The sequence below is a fragment of the Mycteria americana genome, chromosome 1 (assembly GCF_035582795.1).
Source record: "Mycteria americana isolate JAX WOST 10 ecotype Jacksonville Zoo and Gardens chromosome 1, USCA_MyAme_1.0, whole genome shotgun sequence".
NCBI lineage: Eukaryota > Metazoa > Chordata > Aves > Ciconiiformes > Ciconiidae > Mycteria > Mycteria americana.
Genome location: NC_134365.1, coordinates 33524308 through 33537815, shown reverse-complemented (window position 1 = coordinate 33537815; position 13508 = coordinate 33524308). Strand labels below are relative to the sequence as shown.

Here is a 13508-nt window from a genome sequence, read left to right as displayed (position 1 = left end):
GTATTAAGCTGTAATATGCTGAGTCTGTAAGCAAAATCGGTGAAATGATTATAAAGTTTATTTTATAATCCAAATCAGTGTAACTTCTGCGTAACAACTTTTATCTTACTTTCCTCATTTACATCGCTGAAAATATATCGCTTGCCTCCCCCCTTAAGGACATTGGCAATTAGCTAATGCCTAGCACAGCAGTTCTAAAAGAGCTGCATAAGGGATAAATACTTAGAATGACATAGCACAACCAAAGCCTGATTTTCCCCCCCACCTAATTATTTCCTTCAGTCTCACCTTCTCACAACAAAAAGTACCTTTCTTTCTTCCAAATTTTTTTCTTGAAGCATTCCACTGTTTTTATTAAAAAGACCTCAAGAACCAGGCTAGTACACCATGCTACTTAGGGCAAATGCGACTTTTTAATAGGACCTTATTCACTGAGAACAATATAATGCATTGTTTCTTTATTTCTCATTAAAATATTCCTCAACAATTTAGAGAAAATACTCATGTAGAAGTGTTCATTTTAACCTCAAATATAATTTACAGGCAAGCAGTCTCTGATGTGAAAATGTTTTTGCTGCCACAGGACAGCCAAAACAATATTGAATGCTGATTGTTCAACAGTGTTTATTAGCCTGTCCGTTTAACTAATCAGCAAGATTATGTAGTTGGTGCTCAGCCCACAAGAGTTTTTTAATGGGGAATTAAGCAGCATCATTTAGAACATAAAATGGCATTTACCAAACTATCTTGCAATGTGGCTCCCTTCCCAAGTAAACGCTATCATTCTTGCCACATCCTCAAGCAGCCCTGCTTCCAAGCCAACTCTGCTATTCACATTATCTGCCCAGTCAGTCAAACACTTCACCACACTGTTTCCAAATCCAGTCACAACTTAGGAATCACTGAAGGATGGAGTTCAGTGCAAGTACAGGCTTGTCCAATTGATCTGTTGCTCCTAAAAACTGCTTCCCCATTTTTCTCCTTGCCATTCCTTTTCTAGCACGCTCCAGACTTTGGAAAACGACAATTTTAAATACATACAAAACTCCCTTTCTCCTAAAATGAGACAGTGAATACAGAATAAAAAGGTTTGTCGGTGTCATCATTAGATACACAGCATTATCAGCACCTTCCCGCCAGGTAAGGGAAACCTATCCTCTGCTGGATTGCAGAGCAACTCAGAATGCTCCTTTCCTTAACAGCTGCACACAGTATCTCCTTCCAACTGAGGGAAAAAATCCAACAACGAGCAATCTGAAACCATGGTGAGAAGCACTTGAAAAGAAAATTCACCTTTGATGAGGGTACTGCTGTGGAGCCTGAAGGTGATGCATCTCTTGATGTTTTCAGTGACTGAACTGACGTCCTCTCTTTACCTACAATTAAGAAAAAATTAACAACTGTAAAATTATATTAAAGATATATGTTGGAAATACACTTATTGGCTTAGAAAAATTGCAGTGAAATTTGCTCAAGTCAGACACGAAATCTACACGCTCCACTATCCGATAAATATTGGTAATACTTTCTTCTCTTTACAAAGAGAGGAGAGATATAGCTATATTATTTCACATATTTAGGAAAATACATTGTCCTTTTTTTCAACATTAACTGAAAGGGTGTATCAATATGATTTGGCAAGATGATGTGGTTTTATTTTTTAATATTCCCGTAATAATATAAAGAGGTGAAATATTAGACACCAGTCAATCACTCCTGGAAACCAGGCAGTGTAGGAACTGGTTTAGCAGGCCACAGTATGTTGAAAAGCCCTGCCATGGGAAACAGTCCTGTATTGTATCAACCACGGGCTAGATGCTCTTTGTATTACCGGTGCTTTTCTTGTAAGAGTTAAAATCAGCAAAATGACAATTCAAATTCACTGTGTTAATAGTCCGTGCATAGCCTTGCCACAGACCGGTTACAGGCAGCCTGCAGCAGCAGAATTGGCTGCAGTGTAAACTACTAGTTTTCAACCTGTGGTCCATGGATTACATCTAAAGGATCTGCAAAAGGTAAATACGAAAAGCAAATGTGTTGTCAGGAGGCCTAAATTAACTAGACTGTTCACACTCACTGGGAAATGGTTAACTGTTCACAAATGGAAAACAATATAGACTTACCTTGGCTTCCATTGAATTTGTATCAGTACAATTAAGAAAGGGATGAATTAAAAAGTCTATCACATACTTATGAAAATTGGGATATAAATTATTTTAGTAGAACTATAAACAAATATGGCTTTAATTCAATGAGTCAAAGCCATGAAGAGCAAACATGGCATCTCACTCCTAATAGCTGAGCTATTTTCTTTTTTTACTCAATGCCATAAAGTAAGACTATATCGTGTTGAGTATTTTAAAATACCACTACCTACACAAAAAATGTAAGGAAAAGTCTATGCAAAATGCATACTTTTAACAATAGGAAATGTTTAAGAGGTATTTGAAAAGTTGGTCTTCTGTTCTTTCCCCACATTTTCATACCACATGTATAGTGTAGCCTTAACAGAAAGCAAAGATCAAACACCTGCTCATCTCTGCACATTGTTAGAGGCAAGTGAGTTACTGCTACGATGTTGAAGGCCTACTAATCCACGCAAAAATCTTCACAGCTACTGACAGGTCTTTTGAAAATGCTACTGAAAATAGTTGGGGAAGTTACTCTGGCAAAAACAAACGTTCCAAATTGCACTTTAACCCTCAATTTGAAAATGATGCTAAATGGAGAGCATACTTAAAAACATAGCAAGCGGCCTTATTTAAGACTTTCTAGTGGCCATAAAACAAAGATAATACATAATTCACCTTCTACCTAAAGAAGCTCTTTAACAATGAAAAGAAATAGCAAAAAGAAAAACTGTTTTAAAGTTCCTATAAATATAAAGTATATGACAAAACCAAAAATATGAAGATAGAAATAATCATGCCTTTAATGTCATACTCCCCAAAGCACAGTACGTCTCCCTTGACACCACCAAGTAACACAGAAGTTTTGTTCCTGTGATACCTGCTTTTCAGCCCTATGGATGAGCTACCTCCTTTTAAAACTTACATACTCTAACTCTGCCTCCTACCTGCCTCCTTCATCACACTGGATTCTTCAAAGATTATCCGAGTGGATTATATGTTTGTGCTTGAATAGATGAAATAAGCTGATACAAGTGGCAGTAAATTATTCAAAGCTAACCAGAGAGAGAAACCACCATTTAATTTGGAGACATTATTAGGCTGTTTTTTTCTGAATGCATGTGGCTATTTTGAACCCACAAGCCCTACCTGTACAATCGAACATGATGCTTTCCGAGCACCACTACTTGCCTTCTTGCATCTCCTTGGCATACCACTCTACAGACCCCTTACCGACTGGCCTAGTGAAAGAATACCACCCTGCTTCTCTCCATGCTCTCCCACCATGGCTGAATGCCTGTCCTTTCCCATCAGCCCTTTCCCTCCCTTTACCAAGCTTCTTTATGTCCCCCCAGTTTTCTTTGTTCAGATCCAGTATTTATCCTAATTTATGAGGGGCTGGAGAACATGGGATATTCCTCCTTCAGTGGAAGTCATCAGGCCAAACTGATTCAGACAGCATTATTTTAAACAGTATTATGATAATTAAAAAGACATCATATTACACATTCTGCATTAAATAGTATATACTTCGCATGTTGTAAATCCATTTAAGTACAGACTAAAATGTATTGCTGACATATATGAGATATGTCCCACTTTATGTTCATTTTAAATATGTAATACATGATCTTACCTAAGACAAATCATATTGAAACACGATTCTTAAAGTATTATTTAAGCCATTTATACCTTGCAAATAGGCTGTTTTAATTCAGTCATCTAAAGGGACGTTTAGTAATACTATTTTCCAGGGAACAGGCAGTTATAAAGAAATAGTGCAAGCCATCTGGTATTTTAAAACTGATTTAAAGATGACAGGGACACGTGTTTAACCATGCAATTGGAAAAAAAATCCCAAAAGCCACAGACCTAAACATAACCTCCTCTCTTGACCAGCATCTTTTCTGATTTGTGCAGATGTCTGCTTCTACTTCGCTAGCTCCACTACTGTTTGAGTAATTCTGCCAATATACTACAAATGTGATAGAAGTTGGCTCAAAATTTTAGGAAAACTCTGAAACATTCCAAAATTTTATATGGTTTCTCACAAAAATTTTTTCCCGTTCCTGGTAATTATGATCTGCACATCTACAACACTTCTACAAATTTAGTTGAATATATTTTTCTCGTTCTCTCCTAGACTCACAGGAATTCACGTTCACTGAGTATTGCTACAAAATGTTAAAAGAATTGCAATAGTGAGCTAGAAAGATAATTTGTATTCTAGAAGGACTGAAATGATGCCTTAATATTGAAACAATGTTAACTGAACTCCACAAGATCTTTTTTGGCAAGAAGTGCTACACAGTGGTCCAGTCCGCCACTCTGGAAACACACAATATGCCTATCAGTGAATAAAAAAAAAGAAATCTAATTAATTTTTAAAAAGTTGCCAAAATGAACAGTAGGTTTGTATTCACCAGTTCACCAGAAAGCATTTGCAGAAAGGGAAATCAAATTGGATTAATTTACATAAGCTGTACAAACAGCAGTGGCTAAGATTGTAGTATACTAAAAAAAGCAATTTATTTGCAAATTATTTAAATAGGAAAACCTTAAATATTTTCAAAAGAGATGATTCAATAGATTTCTGGGAAAGATTAATAGCCAAGCTTTTAAAAGGCAGAACATGCACAGTATAGATTTAACTGAGATACGTTTCACATTTCTTTGAGGAAACCAAGATTTGAGAGAATCTGATGATCAGCTGAAATTGCTAAAAAACGAGCTTCAAAACCCTAATAATACAGTTCTAAGAACATTTACAGAAAATGTAACAAGTAACAATATGTACTTTAATTTCTCCAATTTTTTTAATCCCTCTTTTCCCCTGGTTGCAAGAAAAGTCTTCATCTGCTATAGATAATAGCAAAGTTTCTTGTAAGGGAATCCAATGAAGCACGTAAAGAAGTAACAGAGGCAGCTGATGCTAAAAGGAAAATAACATACAATAATAGAAAAAGCTGTGCAGCTGAAACTCCTACAGTCAGCCCAGAGCTGCTCCTGAAATAACACCTACAATCTCCCACATGAAATACATAAGGGAACAGAGAGTACAATGAAACAACCAAAGACCAGACAACACATAATTGGTACAAAATGTCTCGTCTTCTCATTGTAAAAGACAGCATGTAAAGAAAAAGGGCTTATACAGTGAGTTGCAGTTTCACCTCACTAACCAGTTCTCATCATTAATCCAGCATTACCTTGCTGAGAAGAAATATTTCTTTTATGTAAAGATGACATACTTCTGCTATGCTGGGACTGGTGGAAAGAATAGGCTTTGCTTCTTTCAGGAGAGTAGCTCCTGCTGCTGACACTAGAGCCAGATCTGCTGTGCGGAGAATCCCTTCGGCTCCCTGGAGATTCCCTGAAGAAAGGAGAGTCCCTCTTATGAGGGGATCGCTCTCTCATATAATGAGAAGGATAGAAGCTTTTTCTTCTGAAGCCATCTCTGATGTCCCTTTGAAGACAACAGAAAAATAAAAGTGACTTAGTTATCCTTCCAATGTTTCTAGAACAGCAGTAGATAATACAATGGCAACATTTTATGCCTGGTAAATACAAATAGGTTAGCTGTCATCTGCAGAACACATCTGAAATCTTCAGCATTGCTAGAGTCCTAGGCAATGAATGAAAAACAAGTAGGAAAGTAGAAAAAAAATATGTATATGTATGTAATTTTTTTCAGATTTCATTCAACTTCTTCACTGCTAGATGCTAATTCCTTTCTATTTCTCGATAATACAGCTAAAATATAAGACAAAAAGACATTCAAGAAATTGGGACTCTCATGTTTTATTTCTTCAGATTCACTCCACTTCACCTGGAAATTAAGCCTTAATTTAAAATAGCTAAAAACGCATATGCAAATATTGCTCACACTATTTGGCTGGTTTTCAACTCTATTTTTCTCTCACCCTTATTTTCAAGGGACTATGTCCCTCATTTGATTTCACACATCTTCCTATGGGAAATATCATTGAGGGATTTCAGTTTATATCCAGCAAGGACAAAAAGAAAACTACAGGCTATCTATCCTCATGCCTATGTATCCACCCAAGATCAAACTGTGAATGAAAATATGAAGATTTACACCTACTAAAAAGTCTATGTCTTTCACAATACACAATATTCATTTTGAACTTTACTGTAAAATGCCACAGACACACTCAGTATTCCATGAAACCCAACTGATATGAAACCATAATCTAATAAACACCAAAACTTTCTACTAAATTTATATATTGTTACTCCAGACCATACCCCAAATGTCCTGGTTACCTGCAAATTATATTAATATACATATATATGTAAAGGTCAATAAACCAGTATCAAATTGAACTTTTCCTAAAGAATCTCAAAGCTAACAAACATGTAAGCAAACACCTACTGAATCTAGACTTGTGACATTTGCCTTGGTCGGAAGACACATTGCTAAGAGAAGCAAGTACTTCTCAGCTCCTCCACAGCACTGCTAAGTAAAAATAAAGACTTCACAGCATTTATAATAAGCCAGAATGTACCTTATTTCACTGCTTTTCTCTCCTATTTCTCATCATAGTCCAATATTTTAAATAAGGGAATGCCTCACAAAGACGAGCAAAGATCTGGTGGTCTCATTTAGCACAATGTAGCTATAGCTAATTTTATGTTGGTGGAGAAAAGGAAAAAAGCCCTCTAGTGTACAATTCCTATAGCATGTTACAGGCCCACACTTGTGACAGGTAACAAAGGACTTCAGTGTGCCAAAGGTGTTTTGGACTACTGAAACTACACAGGTAGCACCACAGTAATACAAACCCTATTACACTGATGTGTTTTATACAGTGTGCCGATTTATTTTTTGCATAGAAAGCACATCTGCATGAGTGGTTCTGCTTCAGAGCGCAAACATCCCACAAGCAACACTGATGTTATTCTACAACAGAAAAGTCATCAGGGAGGGGACGTAGCCAGTAAAAATACCGACAATCCTTCAGCTTATTTCTCCAATTCCAGACGCAATAAAGCATCAGGAAAATAAAACAAATCTTTATTTTGAAATTTTTCATATGAAACTAAACTATGAATCAATAGCTCTCAGCCACCCTGCTTTTCAGTGAAACGCCAGGGAAGCAAAGCCAGGTTTTATAGTTAAATAATTATTTCACTGTTAACAGACCACAGGCCTTTTATAGGTATGTCATCTTATAGAAAAGCATATTTTACAGGTCTGCATACCAAAACCGATACAAGACAATATTACACGGTTTTATATCTAACAGGTGTGCTAAAAATCAATATTCGTTCCCTTTCTAAACATGTTTTCTTCTTCCGTTTTCTTCTTCTGTTTATTGTGACACTTTCTTCTCCCCCAGCGAGCCAGCAAAAGAAACAATTAAGGAATTGTTAAATAGTACTCTGTTTTAACAGCCTCTATACAATAGCCATTGTAGCTACTTATATCAAAGAATGAAGCACCCCAGAATACACAGAAGGATAATCCTCCTGCTTTCTTCAAAGGCCTAAGAGCAATGTGCCCAGCTTTGGACACTACTCTTCAGGAAATGTGTAGATTCACGGGAGACTTTTCAGAAGGAAATAACCAAAATTATCAGAGACTGAGAAAACACGTTTAATGAAGAAACGTTCAAACCCCTTTGTCCACTTAAATTTAGCAAAAAGAAACCTAAAGAAGCCAGGTGAGTTCTCAAACCTATGAGAAGTAGCTGAAAATAGGGAACTAACACTTTACCTACATTACATGTATAAACATTTCATGTAGCAGTACACTTAAAGCAAACGTTCAGACTTTAAGTATACTAGAAAGATTAGCTCAGCAGTGAACAAGTTTGTCTAGTTAAGTGGGTTTTTTTAATTTATTAAAGAACATATTGATCAAATATTTATCAGGAATGAGTTAGGTACAGCACTTTTTCTTCAGTTTCCTTCTAAATCTCTCTCTTTAAATAATCTTATTTATTTTTAAAACACAAGCTTTCTGGCAGACCAGTACACCACTTTTATGCCCAAAGCACGTTTTTATGAGCAAGTTATTAAGCCCTAGTATACAGAGAAGTTTATTATAGAAATGTTTACAGAGCCCCAGCTATTACACACATATAATAAGTGCTCTAATATCCACATAAGAATTTACAAAATATCATTGAAACACACTTTGAAACAGGAAAACATTTAAAAGCCTCACTCTACAATAATATTATGCACAAAAAAGTAGAATCTCACTTTCATTTTTTAAATTTTCATTTCATCACTCCATGTTAATTCTTAACTGGACCCTATCTCATACTGAACACTCAAGCCATTAACTATATTAAATCTGTTTTGGACAGGCATAGCAACAGCACAGCATTTCTGATGTTTTCCATTAATGTAACAAACTACACTGAACAGAACAAAATAAGCATTGTTTTTTTTTTTTCCTTAAATACTTAAGCTAACATACACCTGCAATTTGGTAATGAAGGCCCCAATTCAGCAAAGCAGTTAAGCACATGCTTCAGATTCCAACACATACTCAAAAGGTTTATTGAGCAGGGACAATATTTAATAGAGATGCAAAATTTTGTGCTTGGCTGTAACTTTAAAATAGAACTACTGCCCTTAACAACAAATACAGGATTATTCTCTTTTATATAGGATCCCTCTTATCTTTATACTTTGTCTTCACACCTCACACATAGTCCTGAAAGCACAATTTAGTTCTCTCAGCAGTGTTGCAACAGGAAGTATCAGCATTTTTAAGCTCCATGAAACTTGACCATTAAATTGTCACTAAAGCTGATAATCTTGGATGAGCTCCTGAAATTTTAGAAGTAAACAGCCATACCCTGACATACCATCCACCAAGGGCAGCTTAGGGAAGAGCAAAAGCCCTGAGAGTTATTTCAGTTAGCCATCAGTTCCAATTTCCTGGAGGAATAAACACAAATACAGAATAGGCAAAGGTACAGCTTTCTGCATAGCAGGAGACCGAAGGAATACAATACAGGGGAGATTTTCTGCTGCCAAAGGATCAGAGACACCACCTTTCCTAAGCTACCACTACCACATTGAGTACTTCTGGTTTCATCCCTCCTTACCATTTTAAGTCCAGCAAACCATTCAGCAGCAATGTTGTGGGAAACTGAGGGCTGCAGGAAGCCTTCTAGTTTACAAAAGGGAGTGGTACAGCTTAAGCTATGTGAAACAAAGACTAACACGAACTGTTAGTTCGTTAGTTGGTGCGTCAGTTTTACCTTTTAAGAGTAAAGGCAAAATTCAATCACTTGCTAGATATGAAATGCCTGGAATGGAGGTGTACTTGGGTACATGAAAGCACATCACGTAATACGGGAAAAAGTTTTGTTTGTAAGAGGAATCTTAGTTCGCTCTCTTGAATTCATGCTACTGGGCAACTGTGTACAATACTTCATGCTTACTATTCTCTTGGACTTCTACAACCCAATACAGACATCCATGTTCTCAACTAAAACGTGAATCTACGATGTGGTCCAGCCATAGAGGACATAACTCACACTTCTGACACTGCACTGAAGAGATTGGCAACTCAACAGCCTGTCACTGTGGAGCAGAAACTGTAGGTTCTTTCAGTAACTCACAGGTGAGTGCAGTCTACCACCTAGATAAAAAGTCAGGGAAGTTTATGTGACCCCTTCCATCTGAGAACGATTATTGCTATTGTCAAAGGGGTCAGTCATTCCATTTATAGGCTTGGGCTTGATTACTAACCTTGCCTAAAAGTAACTCACACAATTTTATAAATAAATTGAGGAAATTCTAAGACACCAGACTTCAGTGCAAGAGATAAAACAGACAAGATTTGAACCACGCTTCTTAACTCAGTACACTTTCTCTGTCTCATAACACACAGGCAAGGGGAAGGGGGAGGAAGAGAGAAACAAAAATAAAAAATCCTCTTGCCTTCCTTGTCAGGACACTGCAGGGGCTAACAGAGCTACCAACATGACTCAGATGACGTGGAAAATATTTAATAAAATATACTACACCCCTAACTTCTAAGTTTCTCAAAAGGTTTGCTGTGTTATACATCCAAAAAGCAAACACACAGAGTCAAGAACACCTCTACTTTTAACATCTTCAAAGTAAAGGTAGGTGGTGGAAGATTCCAGCCACCATCCTCTCTCCCAGAACTCATTCCCTTTCCTTCCAAAGTACTCGGTACATGTTTGTGCAACAAACCAACAATTTACTTTAGTTCTGCTTTAGAGACTTACTATAATCTCATTATTGTCCAAAGATCTTTGTGTTGATTTATCATAAGCTAAAACAATACAGTGAAGTACACTATTGTCGATGTAAGTAATTGCATCTTGTTCCATCGGCTTTCATTTGGACATTTGAAATGATGACGGACTTCTTATGACAACTGGTTTTTGATGTTTTATGACTAAGCAAGTAACTGCAGTACTTGTAAGTGATATTTGCATTTGCTTTAAATGAAATTAACATAATTAGGTCTAGTCAATGTAATCTTATTAACAGCTTTTCACATGAAGCCAAAAGGAAACAGGCATTGCAGAACAGTAGTAAATCTCATGAAGAGAAGGATAACTAGACATACCAAATGTACAACAAAAAATTAAAAATATATAAATGCTTCACAATTTTTATGCCACACGTAGTACTACTGAAGTCATCATACGCAAACACCAAAACTTCACACTGATGCCACTTGTCCACCTCACTCAACCTGAAAGCTACTAAACTCATCTCTCCCCCTGCCCACCCACCTTGGGATGTCATGACAGAGCAGGGAATAAAAACTAAGGCAGCTTGAATATTACAGCAACATTAGAGAGAAACGCCTGCTATGCTCTTTAACTGAATAGTGAAGCTATGCACTTCAACTCAAACTGGAAATCAGATTACACTCCTCTTTATCCTTAGTAAAGAGTACCCTCTTTTCCACTGTCATTGATAATGTACTTTATTAAACTTGCTGGAAGATAAGCTCGCACAATAAAAGTATATTTAAATTCAAACTCTCTTTCTACTACCTGACAGAGAGAAACTATGGTCAAGCATACAGATTAGGACAGAAGAACAAGAAAGAAATAAAGAGTTAGAGTCCAGAAAAACACAGATTTAAGTTCCAAAGAATTAAGAGCAAACAGCTTTATACAACTGTATGCAGAATAAAGACAAAATATGTTAATTAGACAAATCAAGAGCAAATTAGACAAAATAACTACATTCAAATGCACGTGAACTTGGCTTTTCTTCTTTTCAAAAAACAAGGACTTACTAAGTCCCTGCAATTTCTCTACAATAGAAAATAAATCATAGGTCTAAAGTTCCAGAGTGCATATTTGCGTAAAGTGATGGACCAAGTTACAATTTCTATTAACAGCTACAGCAATTACAACAGCACAGAATTTCACTAATAAAATATTTACTGATAGACACTGCTGTTGGGCCAGATTTCCTACTCTCGACTTTCTGAGCAGCATATCATCCCAGGACAGTGAAGCAGTTCAGATAACTATGTCGAGGAATAAACTTCTCAATACAGTAGCAACTGAATCAATTCCTAAACAGACTTAACTCAAAATGGAAATCACTCAAATCTTGTATCTCAATACACATGCTTAATATTGGAAGGAAGACAGGAAGCAAGATAAGGTATCTTCACATACTCTTATTTTTTTCCTGATACCATAACAGACCAAAGAAACTGGTCATCATTATAGCTTCTAGAGAAAGTTCTAATGGGACAGACCTTCCTAAGTAGGTGTTTGCAGACTTACTGTCATCCTGCCTCAGGTACTGAGACCAGCACATGGGAAAGAACTTTAAAAAGTTTCCCTGTGGTACCAAGGAGCATGGGGTTGACGGGGTGGGAGATGGATAAAATTCCCAAGCACTACCCAAAGCAAGCATAAAGGTATTGAGAACAAACATTTGTGGACAGTAACATACTACGAAACACAAGTAAACAGCTCTATGCAAATTTAAAAATAATTTTATTTTTTAAAGATCTTCTAAATCAGTGTGGGAAATAACACGAGACTGGAGAAAAATATGTGCTGTTTAGACTCACACAACTTTATATTGCCAAATTTCTAAACACAAGAAGGGTTTTATGGGGGGGTTGGGTTTTTGGGGGTTTTTTGTTTTGTTTTCCCCTGGGGGGTTTGGTGGGGTTCTTTGTTTCATTGGTTTGGGGGGGGGTGTTGTTATTTTGGGGGGTTTTTGTGGTGGGTTTTTCATTTGTTTGGGGGTTTTCTTTGGGGTTTGGGGGTTTATTTTGTTTTTTTACTTCACAGTCAGTGCTTGCCAAGCAATTCAGTGTAGGCAAGCGTTTGTCTAATATACACACTAAGTACCTGAAAGAAAGAAGGAAATATTTTTGCACTATATTTTTAGGGGCATAAGTGAATTTTATGTTCAGCAAGCTATTACTCTTTTTCTCAAAGGCTATCTTTAAAATTCTTAAATAGAAGAACCCAGAAACTATGAAATATCTGCTAAAGGAGCTCTTAAGGCTTTTCATTGGTATGCCACAGAATGCCATTAGTTCATTGATACTTAAGAGAAAGCAACAAGTTGTGTACTGTAGTAGTATATACTGATTCGATCAACCCTTGTGGTTGACTTTCTAACACTACCAATAAAAAGCTGCAAAAGGAAAGAGCAAGTTGTGGAACAGGTTTGTAAGCAGCAATACCTTATGTCAGTAACACTGATACACAATACCCTTATTATATTTAGTTTTCTTCTCTTTCCAAATCCCTTAATGAGATCTGTAAATCAGAAAAACACTCCATTTTTCTCTGTATCAGAAAAATGCTCCACAAATCATTATGTTTTTATTCTTAAATTAAAGTGAAATTTGAGGCAATTAGGTCAAATAGGTTTCATTTGCTGATGTCCCAAAGTTTTGTAATAGTGGTACGGACTTCTGCATAGCAAACTTATACAAAAGTTAGCAAACTACCTCTGCTTTTGAATTTCTCAAGATAAAAGACATTAGATGTATATGAAGAAAAACAATTATTGTACATAATGGGTTTTTTCTTTATTTGATCTCGTTCCTTCCTGTCAAGTATAGAGTTTGTTCGAAATCACAAAGCCCTGAGTTAAGACAGATATTTCCTCTTATGAATTATTCAGCCATGTAGCTTTATCTTTTTTTTCCAGTTTGCTTTTTCCTTTCACTTTAATTACAGTTTACAATCACTATAATATACATTAGTGTTTTTTTTTTCTTAGGCCATTTCCTATGTATTACAAACGGCACTTACTTGAACATACTTAACCCAGAGACAAGCCATGCTACCTGGGTAAATCCCTTATTAAAAATCCTTTTGCAACTACTGTATGCCTTCAGTTATTTCAGTGATTTAATAA

The 13508-nt window shown here is 36.3% G+C and overlaps 1 protein-coding gene across 5 annotated transcripts in view; it reads right to left on the bottom strand.

Moving 5' to 3' along the window:
- PPHLN1 (periphilin 1) overlaps positions 1-13508 on the bottom strand; it is a 73966-nt gene that overhangs the window by 38466 nt on the left and 21992 nt on the right. For 3 of the 5 annotated variants that reach the window (XM_075494150.1, XM_075494172.1, XM_075494165.1), the window contains 2 exons: positions 5339-5595; positions 1294-1376 (listed from right to left, as the gene is read on the bottom strand). In XM_075494150.1, coding sequence (XP_075350265.1) covers positions 1294-1376; positions 5339-5595 — 340 coding nt within the window. The remainder of the gene's footprint in view (positions 1-1293; positions 1377-5338; positions 5596-13508) is intronic. The other 2 variants (XM_075494157.1, XM_075494180.1) reach the window with 1 other exon arrangement.